This window comes from Rattus rattus, chromosome 5 (assembly GCF_011064425.1).
Source record: "Rattus rattus isolate New Zealand chromosome 5, Rrattus_CSIRO_v1, whole genome shotgun sequence".
NCBI classification, from domain to species: Eukaryota; Metazoa; Chordata; class Mammalia; order Rodentia; family Muridae; genus Rattus; species Rattus rattus.
Window position 1 is genome coordinate 133,047,608 of NC_046158.1, and position 14,405 is coordinate 133,062,012.

Sequence of the window (14,405 nt, forward strand, 5' to 3'; positions counted from 1 at the left end):
CCCGCCCCACCAGGATGGCTCCCAATTAAAAGCCTCCTGAGTTTCGTTTCCAAAGTGTGGGCTCTTCATATGAAGGTGACTCACCAACTCTAGGTCAGCGACTCTCAACCTTCCTTAGGCTGCGACCCTGTAATACAGTTCCTCATGAAGTGGTGACTTCCAGCCGCCATAAAATTATTTTATTGCTACTTCTCATAATGGAAATTTTGCTATTGTTATGAGTTGTAAAATAAATACGTGCCCTCCCCTAACCCTGTGAAAAGGTCATTCCACTTCCAAAGGGGTCGAGACCCACAGGTTGAGAACCATGGATTTAGACCAAGCTCCTCTGTCATACTTTCTTGGTAGTGCTCCTGTCCCTGTGTGGGAGCCCAGCCTTGTCTAGTACTAAAACTTACAATTCAGAGAAACTCTACCTCTGGGCATGGGGTTGTATTCTCCAGAGACTAGTGGACCCTTGACCTTACCACATGGACTTGTGTGTTTCCATCCTGTGATCGAGCATTGGTCACTGCCAGAATACGCTCGCAGGAAGCAGATTCTCCCCTCCCTCGTCTGACTGGTGAGGTCTCACTTGGACCTCCCGGGCAGACACTGGAGAGTAACGGGTTTTGGCTGTCCCCAGGCCCGTGATAGCTTCAAAGAATGATAAGCTCGAGCTGCAGGACTGCTTGGAGTTCAGTAGGACAGCAAAGGTAAGATGTGGAGTGCTCTATGACACTGGGACCATGGCTCTCTCCTCATGGTGCCCGCTCATTCCCTCACGGACTCCTGGTGCTGGGCCTCTTTCTGTCTCTCCTTCCAGTGCAGAGTAGGCGATGTTCTGGATAAGTGAGAACTAGATGCCACTGGACTCTGTGTGGTTAATGTTGGACACACAGGGCCATGCTGCAGATGCTCTGAGGACTAACAGTGCTGGATGCCACTGCAAAAGGCTATGTGCTGTGAAGTCACAGACACACAGGAGGGCCTCGTGTCTGCCTAAGGCACAGGCCTGCTGCTCAAGCTCTGGTGGCCGTTCTGAGTCCGGATGCTTTCTGCTCCTTCACGACCCTTCGATCAGTAACTGCTGTCTTGGCCCCCATATGATCCTTCATGGTCACTTTTGGATAAATTTATGTGTCTGGTCCTCCCTGTTCATTGACTTGGCATTTGTGAGACACATAAAGAATCCCTTCCAGTCAGTCTTTCTTTCCTCTCCCTGTGTATGTCTGTCCCTGCCACCTTTCCAAACCCATGGCTTCTGTCCTCTGTCCCCTCTGGATGCTTCTGAGCCTGAGCCCACTTGGAAGCCTTCTATGCTCACCCTGCGATGTTGTTTTGTTCTCCAGTTAAAGAAAGTACAGACAATAACCACCAAGTCGAACTCCGTCAGACAGGGGAAAAACCAGCTTTTCCCTGTAGTCATGAATGGCAAGGATGACGTTCTGTGGTGCACTGAGCTCGAAAGGTGAGCGCATTAGTTACTTTTCTATCACTGTGATAAGACACTAGGACCAAGGACATTTCTGAAACAAAGAGTTTCTTGGTGCTTACGGTTCCAGAGAGACAAGAGTCTATCAAGCAGGGCAGTAGGAAGCATGGCAGGCAGGGATGGTGGCTGGCGTGGCAAGCTGAGAACTTACATCTTGATCTGCAATCATGACAGCAAAGAGAGAGAGAGAGAGAGAGAGAGAGAGAGAGAGAGAGAGAGAGAGAGAGAACACTAGACATGGTGGAGTCTTTAAACTCACAAAGCTCTTCCCTGCTATAGCAAGGCCACATCTACTAAACCTACCAAATGGCACCACCAACTGGGGACTGTATTCAAATGTCAGAGTCGATGGGGTGTTTATCATTCTAATCCCCACAGTGGGCAAAGCTATACTTGGAAAGGGAATCTGTGGGTCAGAGACAGGAAGGGACTGTGTGGTCAGAACCAGCAGCACACACAGCAGTTGCTTCTCTCCGTTCCTCAAGGCCCCAGTGGCCCTAGGCAGTGGGATCAGCATAATAATGCATTTTTCAGAATTAGTTTTGATTTCCCCACAGAAGTGGTGACACGTTGGTGACAAGAAATCTCAAGCATGAGGTCATTATATAGTGAGATAGTGCTACTTGTCTGCCATCTGGACTGCTCAGATAATTTTCTGTTCCAACCTCCTGGGTTCTTAGGAGAATGGGAAACCCCACAGCTCTTATGGCCACACTCCTCACGGGGTGGCTGACCCTCCTTGGTCACAGTCTGTCTTTAACCTTACACTTTATTGGGCTAAGTTGTCTATTGTCACGTGAAGACTATCTCTTGGATTTCAAGTTTGTTTTTTTGTTTTTTTTTAATGTGTTAGCTTTGTTCTGAAGACTTTTATATTAACTATTTTCATTATAAATTTCAGTTCTGATTTGCTTTCTTTTTTTTTTTTTTTTTTTTTTTTTTTTTTTTTTTTTCGGGCTGGGGCCCGAACCCAGGGCCTTTCGCTTCCTAGGCAAGCGCTCTACCCCTGGGCTAAATCCCCAACCCCTTGCTTTCTTTTTTAATGAATAGATTTAATACAAATGTATTTTTTTCGGGGTGGGAGGCAAAGTGTCACTCCATAGCTAGCCTTCCCGGTAGCCAGCCTGGAACTCAGTAGTATGTAGCCTAGGTTGGCTACAAATTATCTTGCTTCTGTCTCTCATTATGCTCTTCAGTGCAGCACTATTGCATGAACTAAACACAGCCTGGAAAGTTCATTTCTGGGCTGGTGAGAGAGAACAGCAGGTAAAGGCACTTGTCACTCAAGCTAGACAACCTTAACTGGACCCAGAAAAGTTGTCCTCTGACATCCACATGCAAACACATACACACATGCATATACACTGACTAATTAAATTTAAATAATCGAAACATAGCCATTTCTGATTCATAGAAGAAACTGTAGATAACATTGCTCAGTCTCTCCATGAGGTGAACTCTTCTGGATCTGGAAAGCCTAGCAAGAAATGTGATTTATGTGATGGTGATAGTACGTGAACACAGACAGGTGATTCTGAGGCTTGGTGCAGAGCGATGATACAATGTTGCTGTCAAAGCAAAGGAGGGAAATCCTGGGGTCAGCCACGACCCCATTGTGCTGTTCCTAGAATTCATTATGAGCTATAAGCGTGCCTTTCTTTAAAATGTTATTACATGGGGGTTGGGGATTTAGCTCAGTGGTAGAGCGCTTGCGTGTAGCAAGCGCAAGGCCCTGTTGATCCCCAGCTCCAAAAAAAAAAAAAAAAAGTTATTACATGTGCATTGCTGTTTTCCCTCTATCTATGTCTATGCTTGGACCAATGTCATAGGCAGACTCTGAATTCCAAATTGTACTCAACTGAACTGGGGTTGAAAATCTGGTGTGTGTGTGTGTGTGTGTGTGTGTGTGTGTGTGTGTGTGTGTGTGTGTGACTGACATTGTTTCTTCTTAAAGAAACTGCAGGGCTGAGGTGATGGTTTGTCCGGCAAGTGTGTAGATTTGAGCTTGATGCAGGTGTGGTAGGTAGAGCAGGAGGATCCCTGGGGCGTTGGTCAGTCAGTCTAGCCTAATCTGAAAATTCCAAGAGGCTCTGTCTCAAAAAAAAAAAAAAAAGTGGATGTATGGCCATGAGAAATAACTCCAAGGACTGAGGATACCTCTAGCCACACGTACACACATACATTTCTCTATCCCAAGAAATTGCTAAACTTCTCCCATTGTGTTCTGAAGTCAAATACAAGACCGGCAATCATTCATGGATTAATTAACACCAGGCCTTTAAGAACGGTCCCTGGGCTCTTTCCTTCCTCCGCAGCAATCCTACTGCCAGAACTTCACCATGTCCATTCTCAAGATCCATGCTAGAGAGATCTTTGACTCCCATGGGAATCCCACCATTGAGGTGGATCTCTACACCGCAAAAAGTCTCCTCCATGCTGCGGTGCCCAGCGGTGCGTCCACTGGCATCTACGAGGCCCTAGAACTCTGAGACAATGATAAGACCCACTTCATGGGGAAGGGCGTCTCAAAGGCTGTTGAGTACATCAATAACACTATTGCACCTGCTCTGGTTAGCAAGAAACTGAATGTTGTGGAGCAGGAGAAGATTGACCAGCTGATGATCGAGACGGACGGCACAGAGAATAAATCTAAGTTTGGTGCAAACACCATCCTGGGAGTGTCCCTGGCTGTCTGCAAGGCTGGTGCCATGGAGAAGGGGGTGCCCCTTTACTGTCACATTGCTGACTTGGCCAGCAACCCTGAAGTCATCCTGTCCATACCAGCTTTCAATGTGAGCAATGGTGGTTCTCACGCTGGCCACAAGCTGACCATGCAAGAGTTCATGATCCTGCCTGTGGGGGCATCCTCTTTCCGGGAAGCCATGCGCATTGGAGCAGAGGTTTACCACAACCTGAAGAACGTCATCAAGGAGAAGTACGGGAAAGACGCCACCAATGTGGGTGATGAGGGTGGATTCGCACCTAACAGCCTGGAGAACAAAGAAACACTGGAGCTGCTCAAGTCTTCCATTGCAAAGGCCAGCTACACTGACCAGGTTGTCATCGGCATGGATGTGGTTACCTCCGAGTTCTACAGGGCTAGCAAGTATAACCTGGACTTCAAGTCTCCAGATGACACCAGCCGGTACATCACACCCGACCAGCTGGCCGACCTGTACAAGTCCTTCATCAAGGACTACCCAGTGGTGTCCACTGAAGACCCCTTTGACCAGGATGACTGGATGCTTGGCAGAAGTTCATAGCTACTGCAGGCATCCAGGTGGTGGGGGATGACCTCACCGTGGCCAACCCTAAGCAGATTGCCAAGGCTGCAGGCGAGAAGTCTTACAACTGCTTCCTGCTCAAAGTGAACCAGATTGGCTCTGTGACCGAGTCTCTGCAGGTGTGTAAGCTGGCCCAGTCCAATGGCTGGGGTGTCATGGTGTCCCATCGATCTGGGGAGACTGAGGACACTTTCATTGTCGACCTGGTGGTGGGGCTCTGCACTGGGCAGATCAAGACTGGTGCCCCCTGCCGATCTGAGCGCCTGGGCAAGTACAATCAAATCCTTAGCATCGAGGAGGAGCTGGGCAGCAAAGCCAAGTTTGCTGGCAGGTCCTTCAGGAACCCCCTGGCCAAGTAAGGCATGGACCGGAGATCCTCTGTCCCTGATGTCATCCAGGCGGCTCAAGGCTGGCCCAGTGCTTGCCCCTCCCATGTCACTGCTTCCTTAGACGTCCACCCCTGACCACATGGAGCCCTGCTGGAGCCCCCAGCTTTGTAATCATGTGATCGGTCTGAATCATTGTTTCTGTCACCTGACTTTCCAGTTAGTGTCTGAAGCCCTCAGAACTCCAGGTTAATCTCTAGGGTGCCCACACCAACAAGACTCCCCCAGTGGTTTACATGCAAAAATAAAAGCCGCAGAAGCGCCCCCCCCCAAAAAAAGAAGAACGGTCCCTGGGCAGCAGCACATAAGGATCAGGGCACAGTCCCTGAGCAGGAGACACAAGACAGCACCAGTGCCCTGTGACTCAACAGCCAGAGGTCAGCAAGTGTCCTCAGGAAGCAGAGGAACTAGTAGTCTCGAAGGGTCCTTTAAACCCCATAGTCGAGACAGAAGGCATGGGGAAGGGTAACTGCGGGCAGAGGCAGTGACTAGTAAAGCTAGTGATAGCTTTACTAGGCCTGGACTTGCAGAACACAGCTGTTCTTGGTGTGCTGGGGACATATATGGGCCTTTCTAACCTCCTGTCTTTTCTCTCTGTCTCTCCCAGGATCTTCGGCTTCCCGGCTCACTACACGGATGTGTCCAACATGGGCCGTGGTGCCCGCCAGAAGCTGCTGGGAAAGTCCTGGAGCGTGCCAGTCATCAGACACCTGTTTGCCCCCTTGAAGGACTACTTTGCATGTGAATAGTTCTACCCAGGACTGGGGTGCTCTGGGGTCTTGAGGTTAATGCCAGGAATTAGGAGTCATACTGATCCTTGAAGCACCCCAGCCCTGCCCTTCCTTGGCTCACCTTTGTGGGCTCTCACTTTATAGTCAGCTCTCTCCTGCTCAGTGATAGCAGCGCCTCCTGGCCCTACAGGGGAGCTTCCTGTGCACGGCTCAGACTAGCATCTTAGAGTGGCCCAACATGCTTCTCATGGTTTTCTCGACTAAGACTTTAAAACCAAGCCAGGTGGTGGTGGTGCATGCCTTCAACCCCAGTATTTGGGAGGCAGAGACAAGGATCTGTGAGTTCAAGGCTAGCCTGGTCTAAAAGTGAGTTCCAGGACAGCCTGGGTTACACAGAGAAACCCTGTGTTGAAAAACCAAAACCATCTAATCAACCAACCAACAAACCCAACAAACAATAGGGGAGCCATGTGATAACATGGGAAAAACGTGCTTTGTTTCCACAGTTTTTCTGCATTTTAGGCAGAAGCATAAGCATAGAGTTTGCAGTTTGTTTAAATATTAAAGTCAATATTTTCAACAATAATCTCATCTGCACTTTGTTTTTCTGCGGAAGTAAGCTGTTGGCTATCCATGCATCAAGCACAGGGATGACTGTGGTCCCCAGGGGCTCATGGAACTTGAGATCTCTTTGCCATGCCCTTAGAACTCCACCATCAGCATCCCCCAAGGGGCTCCTGTCAGTCCTTGCTTCTGCTTCATTTGCTGCTGCTCCGGGGATGACAGCGGGCTAAAAAGGCCCATTTAAACCTTGGTAGTCTAGTTTACTTTCTGTTGCTCTTGTCTGCTGGGCCCAGTGGCACAGGTTTAATGCCAGCACTGGGGAGGCGGAGACAGGCCGGTCTTCAGGTCTATATATTAAGTTCCAGGCCAGCCAAGGCTATACAGAGAGATGCTGTCTAAAACAAAAACAACCCCTCCCCCTATAGAAAACCAAAACCAAACAAAATCCCACATTGTGACCAAAAGCAACTTAGAAAGGGCTTATTTGTTTTACATTTCCAGGTCATGCACCATCAATGAGAGAAGTCAGGGCAGGAACTGAACCAAAACCATGGAGAAATGCTGCTTACTTGCTCACTCATTGGTTAACTCAGCTAGCTTTCCTATACAGCCCAGGCCCACTCACCTAGGGACAGTGATGCCCACAGTGGGCTGGGCCCTCCCATACCAATCATCAATCAAGATGATCTTTCACAGACATTGCCACAGACTAATCTGATTTGGACACTCCTTCAATGGTGACTCTAGATTGTGTCAACTTGACAATTCAAACTCACTAGGACATTTGGAGAAGGCTTGATTGTCACACCCATCTCTAGATGTCTGAGGAGGTTGACTAAGAGAACATGCATGCAGAAGAACATGCTTCCTGATTTCCATGAGATTCTGCTGAACCTTGCTGCTCAATTATCCAGCTGACATGGTGTGGGGTAGCTACCTTTAGTGACCAGGCCATTTGGAAACGGCTCTTGTGATTCTAACATGCTTTTTAAGTTTTTAATTTCATTTCTCATGAACATGACCACCACCACCACCATCATCACTGTGTATGTGTAAAGCACAGCGTGTGTGCGGAGGTCACAAGATAACTTTGTGGGATAGGCTTTCTTTTCACCTTTACATAGGCTCTGGGCATCACATTCAAGTCAAAAGTGGGTACGGCAGGGCAGGCACCCACTGGACCATCTCACAGGCACTTAACATAATCTTTTATCAAGACTGTGGTTTACAGTGAGTTGAATGCACAGACTAACGTCATATTTATTGACCATTTAAAGATATACTTGTTCCTTCACAGTTAAAACTGCAACTGCCTCTGGTAGCTCCTCCTTTGTTTAGCTGGAGTCAGCTAGCATCCAAGGTGTCTTAGTCAGGGTTTTACTGCTGTGAAGAGACACCATGACCAAGGCAACTCTTATAAGGACAACATTTAATTGGGGCTGGCTTACAGGTTCAGAGGTTCAGTCCCATATCATCAAGGTGGGAGCATGGCAGCATCCAGGCAGCCATGGTGCAGGAGGAGCTGAGAGTTCTGAATCTTTATCTGAAGGCCACTGGGAGAAGACTGGCTTCCAGCCAGCTAGGATGAGGGTCTTAAGCGCATGCCCACAGTGACACACTTACTCCAATAAGGCCATACCTTTTAATAGTGCCACTCCCTGGGCCAAGTATATGCAAACCACCACATAAGATGCTACACACCCAGAGCACACTGTAATATGCTCCCACCTTTAGCTAAGAAGGGGCCAGGGAGAGCATAGCTCACCTACTAGCATGTAGAATAGAGAGTAAGAAGTACATGGGGGTGCATGTGACCCCCTATCAAACTCACACTGGTCCTCTCTGCCTCATGGTGTGTCATGGCTTGTCATGATACCTTTATAGGTCACATAGGGTCTGGCTCAGAGCAGACAAGGTGGGGAAGAAGCCTTGCAAGTGGAAGGATGGGAAGCCACAGAGGTTATTAGAAAGCTACCCCCGACTAGAGCATCCCTGGGGAGGTTTGCCATGGTGACACAACAATTAGCAAAAGTTGGGGCCTGTATCCTCTACTCCCTGAGGACTCCAGACCCAAGGGATGGCTGCCGCACAATCAAGCCATCTTGTATACGCACTGTACCAAATGCCAGGACAGGATGAAGCAAAATAAACAGCTCCTTCCTCAGACTCTCAAGAGAAGAGGCCAACAGGCCCTCCAGGTGAGGGGGTCTGGGGTGTCTCGGCCTGCTTGTGGGGCAGATGGTGGAGGTCTTGAGGGAGCTGTTGTAATCTGTCATTCTTCTCAGGACGGGCTGGGCTTGAATTTGGGTGACCAAGGCTGTGCGGCTATAGGAGAATATGAAGATACTGGGACAAAGGTTGGGGTTGGCGTCCCGTGTGGGCCTTGCCTCATGCTCTTGTGGGCTTGTGTCTGGGGTCTGACACTTTGCTGTGTTGTCTGGAGCAGATGCCTTAATTTCCAGAGTTTTTAAATTCGCATTTGAAGGGTGGGAATGGCACACCCCGTGTACCATTGGGTTAGTGAAGTCCTTGGGAGGGATCTGGAGAAAATGCTTTGCTTGGTGCCTTACGGGCAGCAAGACTTACACTTGTGATAGACGGCATCCAGAAACTGAAGGCCATCCATCATCTCCATGTTAAAGGCAATGAGGATGGTGGTAATGAGAGCGGCAGGCAATAGTTATGAATCATGATGTCCTTAGAAAGGATCGGGCAGTATCACCCAGATGTTCAGCAGCTGCTTACTGATGCTAGTGCTGGCAACAGCAGGCACTGCGGTCTCCGTGCCCCTTGTTAGGAAAGAAGTGAGGCTTTGGGTGCAAGGTTAGGATCTTGTCTGGGTTTCAGACCTGGTCCCGGGTCAGCCCCATGGTGATTCTCCCGTTTTTCTTCCATCCTTCTTGTTTTCTACTAAGTGGTCTGCACCGGGGTGTTCTTGGTTCTTTATCCCTCTCTGGAGCCAGGTGATCTGGGTTCCTGTGCTGGTGGCCCATCCCTCCGTGTGAACAAGGGCATTCTGGTATCTTCTTTGGGCCTCTCCATTCCCCAGCTATGGAGTCTCAGCCTTTTGGGGCTGGTATGTGGCTCAAATGATTGTTTGGGAAGCAAGGCTGAGAGCTGTTATTTCCTAGCAACTGCTGGGAGGCCTGACCACTGCAATTAGAGGGAAGAGGGCTGGGAGAGGCCCCTTCACGGGGTCACACAGGCTTAGGGGTAGCAAGTCTCATCCCCAAAGCCAATCTATCTTTGCTTCTTGATTCTGCTTGGGACTTGTCTTGCTTGGCTTGGTAGAGAATCCGGGCAGCCTTTGGCATTTGTACAATGTTACCTTCTTGCTACCTTTTCACGTTTCATCCGGCTCCACTGCTCTTCTTTCTCTTTTCCTATCTTGCTTCCCTGCTTTCTCTGATTTTCCTGTCAAAATTTATTGAGTTTTAAACTTGGAATTAAATGTATTATTATTAGTTGTTTTTTGAGACAGGGTCTCACTGTGTAGTCCTGGCTGTCCTAGAACTCACTCTGTAGACCCGGCTGGCCTTGAACTCAGAGATCTGCTTCCCTCTGCCTCTCTAGTGCTGGGATTAAAGGTGTATGTCACCACCACCACCACCCAGCAATCTAATTTTTTTTATATGTATTAATTTGTGTGTGTGTGTGTGTGTGTGTGTGTGTGTGTGTGTGTGTGTGTGTGTGTGTACAGAGTAACTTGTATCCCAGACTGGCCTTGAAGTTGTGATCCTCTTGCCTTCAGCTGCAAAGTGCTGGGATTCGAGGCTGGGGCCACCATACCCAGTTTCTAAACCGTTTGCCTGTCAGGATGGAATTCTCTTTTCTACTTGTTTTCTGGCCTTCTCTGATCAACATGTGAGGAGAAGATTAACTCGGTGTGTTAGTTACTTACCTTGTTACTGAGAGCAAGTCCATCAGGTGTATCAGGACAGCATGGTGACAGGCCTCTCTGTGGAGCTGTGAGCGTGTGGCAGTGCATTCACATCCCAGTGGCAGAGGAAACAGACAAAGGGTAATGCCAGCACTCAGGTGGCTTTCTTCTTTCCCCCTTTCCGGTTCAGTCCAGAACCCCAAGCTATGGGAAGGTCCCTTCCATGCTCAGCATGGGTCTTCGTCCTCAGTTAAACCTCTTGGAAAATGTTCTGCCCTTGCAGTCATGACTAGACTCTAAAGATCAAATTGTCACTACAGATTAATGGCAGACTGATCAGGCCATGAGCGCTTCTCTCTTCTGTCAGGGAGTCTGTGTGAGTTTTATTTCACAAGCTCTGATTCAGACACCTCCTGAGACTGCTGTGTTCTGGAACTGAGTCTGTATTTCACTCCTGTACTAGAAGCACCCCCACCTGAGCCCAGATAAGAGGATGTTGCTGCGTAGCCCAGGCTGGCCTCGATCGCATAGTCTTCCAACCTCAGCTCCCAAATGCTAGGATTTCAGGTGTGTACCACCACAGCCCTCTCAAAGGACTGCTGACCTTTCCCAATGACCTCATCCCCACATTAATGACTTCACATCCTAAGCAGAATGCCTGTAGAGAATGAAATGACGAAGTTGTACAATTTGATAATTGACATGAAGGAGAAGGACTCAGACCTCACTGACATTTATTGAGCAGTTACTGTGTGCAAGGTGCTAAGAACTTTACGCAGGGCTAGGGTAAAGTGCTTGCCATCCATGCATGAGGAACAATGTTTGGATCCTGTCTTAGGGTCTTATTGCTGTGAACAGACACCATGACCAACATGAGTTTTATAAAGGACAACGTTTAATCGGGGCTGGCTTACAGGTTCAGAGGTTCGGTCCATTATTATCAAGGCGGGAGCGTGGCAACATGGCAGCATCCAGGCAGGCATGGTGCAGGGGGAGCTGAGTTCTACATCTTCAGTCAGTCTACCAGAACAGACTGAGCATCCTCAGGCAGCTAGGAGGAGTGGCTCCAAGCCCACCCCCCCTCCCACAGTGACACACTTCCTCCAACAAGGCCACACCTTCTAATCTTGCCACTCTCTGAGCCAAGCATATGCAAACCATCACAGATCCTTAGGATCCCCCCCCCAAAAAAAGCCTAGAGGGTAAACAGCCCCTCCATAATCTCAGTACTTGGGAAGCAGAGGTGAGGATCAACAGGGTAAGCTAACTGGCTAGACCAGAGAATTGGTGAGTTCAAATGCTTCAAGTTCACCCTGCTTCAGTATACAGGGTGAAGAGTGATGGAGGAAGATTCTTTTTTTTTTTTTTTTTTTTTTTTTTGAGCTGGGGACCGAACCCAGGGCCTTGCGCTCGCTTGCAAGCGCTCTACCATCTGAGCTAAATCCCCAACCCCTGGAAGATTCTTGATATCAACTCTGGGCTTCCATACCTGGGCATACATATGCATACACACTGGCACACGCATACAAACATGCATGCACACACATATACACGGGCATAAAAAATTAAATGTGCAAAAGAAGAAAAACTCGATACAGACCTATTTTCTCCCAGGGGTGCTAGAGGGACCTTGTATCTGTTAGACAACTACTCTACTGTTAAGCTACGATCCCAGTCAGTACATAGTTTATTTAATTTCAATTCCTAGCAGAGGCAGGGCTTAAACCCAGATCTACTAGCCTTGTTACTTAGAATGTCTTTAGTGTAAAATGACATTATCAAGGTTGCCCCGAAGCATTTGCAAATATTTTGGGTTGATTATTGTTGTCGATCCTTCATTATAATGTTAATTTTTTAAGAGTCTCACATAGCCTGGGCTGTACATGGAGTTCCTGACCCACTACATTCCGAGGTCACAGCATGCTCTGCTGTTTCCTCTTGTTCCTTTTAAAAGGGTGGTAGCTCATCTTTTGGGACCAGTGTCAACTCTGGGACATCTTCCAGTGCTGCAGAGTGAAGTCGAGTCTCTTGTAATATGCTTGGAGTTCTATTCACCATGGAAACTGGCAGTGTGCAGGCTGGGAAGGCAGCTGGCCCAGTGCTTGCCTAGCCCGCCCAAAGCCCTAGGTTTGATCCCTAGTATCACATAAAGTGGGCGTGGTAACACACATCTGTAATCCCAGCACTCAGGAGGTGGAGGCCGGAGGATCGTCAATAAGTCATCCATTGTTCCCTTTTCAGATTCCTAGCCAGTCCTGGCCTTCAGCAACTGGGACTAGGCCCAGACTCTCTGGGAACCTGTGCACACAATGTAAGCACCTTGCTATACACTACCTTTGCCTAGCCCTTACTCTGATCTTATAGTAAACCAAGTTTTGAGTCACTGATGTATCTACTTTGTCTCCTCTTCCAGAGTAGAAACTGTAGGAGGTCAAGGGCTACGTTTAGTTTTAGTTCACCAGCAAATGCCCTAGGGCCTGTTTAGTTAGAAGAAATGCTGGCAGCCAAGCCTGGTGGTACAGGCCTGGAATTCCAGCATCTGAAAAGTAGCAACAGCAGAGTCAAGAGTTCAAGGTTATCCTCAGCTACATAGGAAGCTGGAGACTCGTCTGAGCTATGTTAAACCCTGTCTCCAAAAGAATTGAGGCTTATGAATAAGAGCTATTGTGGCAGAGAAAGCATTCTGTGACCTGGAACCAATGCTGTGATTCTGGGCAAGTCAACTGGCTTCTCTGAGCCTGCTTCCTCTGCTATGAAAAGGGGCAGTTCATCCTTTTATCCTACACACAAGCACTGAGACACAGTCTGGAGCTAGAACCGGAAACCACCTCTATGCGAAAGCAGAAGATAAAGGCATTAAAAGGGAAACTACTTTTGCAGTGCTAAGAATAAACCGGATGATATTGCAGGTGCTCTTAAATGGTGACTTCGTTTTTTATTAAGGTGCTGTGCTGGGCAGTTTTTATATCACCTTGACACAAGCTAAGGTCATCTGAGAGGAAGAAAGCTCAATTAAGAAAATGCCTCCATAAGACAAGCCTGTAGTGTTTTCTTAGTCATTGATCAAGGAGTCTCAGCCCATTGTGGGTGGGGCTAGGTGGTCTAGGGTTGTATAAGAGAGCAGGCTGGGCAAGCCATGAGGAGTAAGCCAGTAGCCAACATCCCTCCATGGCTTCTGCATCCACTCCTGGCTCTAGGTTCCTGCCCTGTTTTCCTTCAGTGATGAACAGAGATATGTATGTGTTAGCCAAATAAACCCTTTCCTTTCCAAGTTGCTTTGGTCATCTTTCATTGCAGTAATTGTAACCCTAACTAAAACAGGCCCCTGATCTTTTTTTATTAAAAGACAAAGTTTCACCGTGTACTCTTTGGCTGGCCTTGAACTCAGAGATTCACTTGACTTCTGCCTACTGAGTCCTGGGATTAAACATTCCCACTACCTTGGCAGACTAATTTATTTGTGGGCATATTTGTGTGTGTGGAGGCATGGGAGGTGGCACCACACATATGTGTTAGTCAGAGGACGATTTGCAGGACTCAGGTCTCATCTTCTATCAATGGGTCCTAGGGATTGAACTCACGTTGTCAGGTTTGGGGGCATGCACCTGCTAAAGCATTTTAACGACTCTTTTTTCTTTTTTGAGACCAGATCTTGTTGTGTAGCTCTGGCTAGCCTGCTACTATGTAGACCATACTGGCCTTGAATTTACAGTGATTCTCTTTCCCATCCAAGTGTAGGGGAGTAGCCCAGCACTCCCAGTTTTTCTTTTTTTGTTTCTTTCTGAGACAAGGTCTCATGTGCCTCAGGTTAAACTCCCAAACGGAGCGTCTGGGATGATGACAAAACCATTTGCTAGAAAGACAGGTGTGTTCCACCACAGCCCGCTTCTGTGGTGTTGGGGATCGAAACCAGGGATTCATGCATGCTAGGCGAGCACTCTACCAACTAACCTTCCTTCTGAGCCCAACCAATAATCCATTTTTTTGTCAAACCCATTTTCTTCTGGGCTACCGCAAAACTGAATGTGCAACTGGGCTCCGCCTCCTGATAGGACTCACACGTCATTGGTCGTAACTGACCACGTG

General features: G+C 48.1%; 2 protein-coding genes across 2 annotated transcripts in view; both read left to right on the plus strand.

The window, feature by feature from the left end:
• LOC116901044 (DNA (cytosine-5)-methyltransferase 3C-like) overlaps positions 1–5,893 on the plus strand; it is a 29,123-nt gene extending 23,230 nt beyond the window's left edge. The window contains 3 exon segments of the mRNA XM_032902625.1: positions 626–695; positions 1,332–1,450; positions 5,752–5,893. Coding sequence (XP_032758516.1) covers positions 626–695; positions 1,332–1,450; positions 5,752–5,893 — 331 coding nt within the window.
• Positions 3,778–5,129, plus strand: LOC116902151 (alpha-enolase-like). Its single transcript, XM_032904485.1, is given in 2 exon segments — positions 3,778–4,714; positions 4,717–5,129. Coding segments are annotated over 2 exon segments (1,302 nt in total). The 5' UTR covers positions 3,778–3,813; the 3' UTR covers positions 5,118–5,129.
• Positions 5,894–14,405: the final 8,512 nt, after the last annotated feature.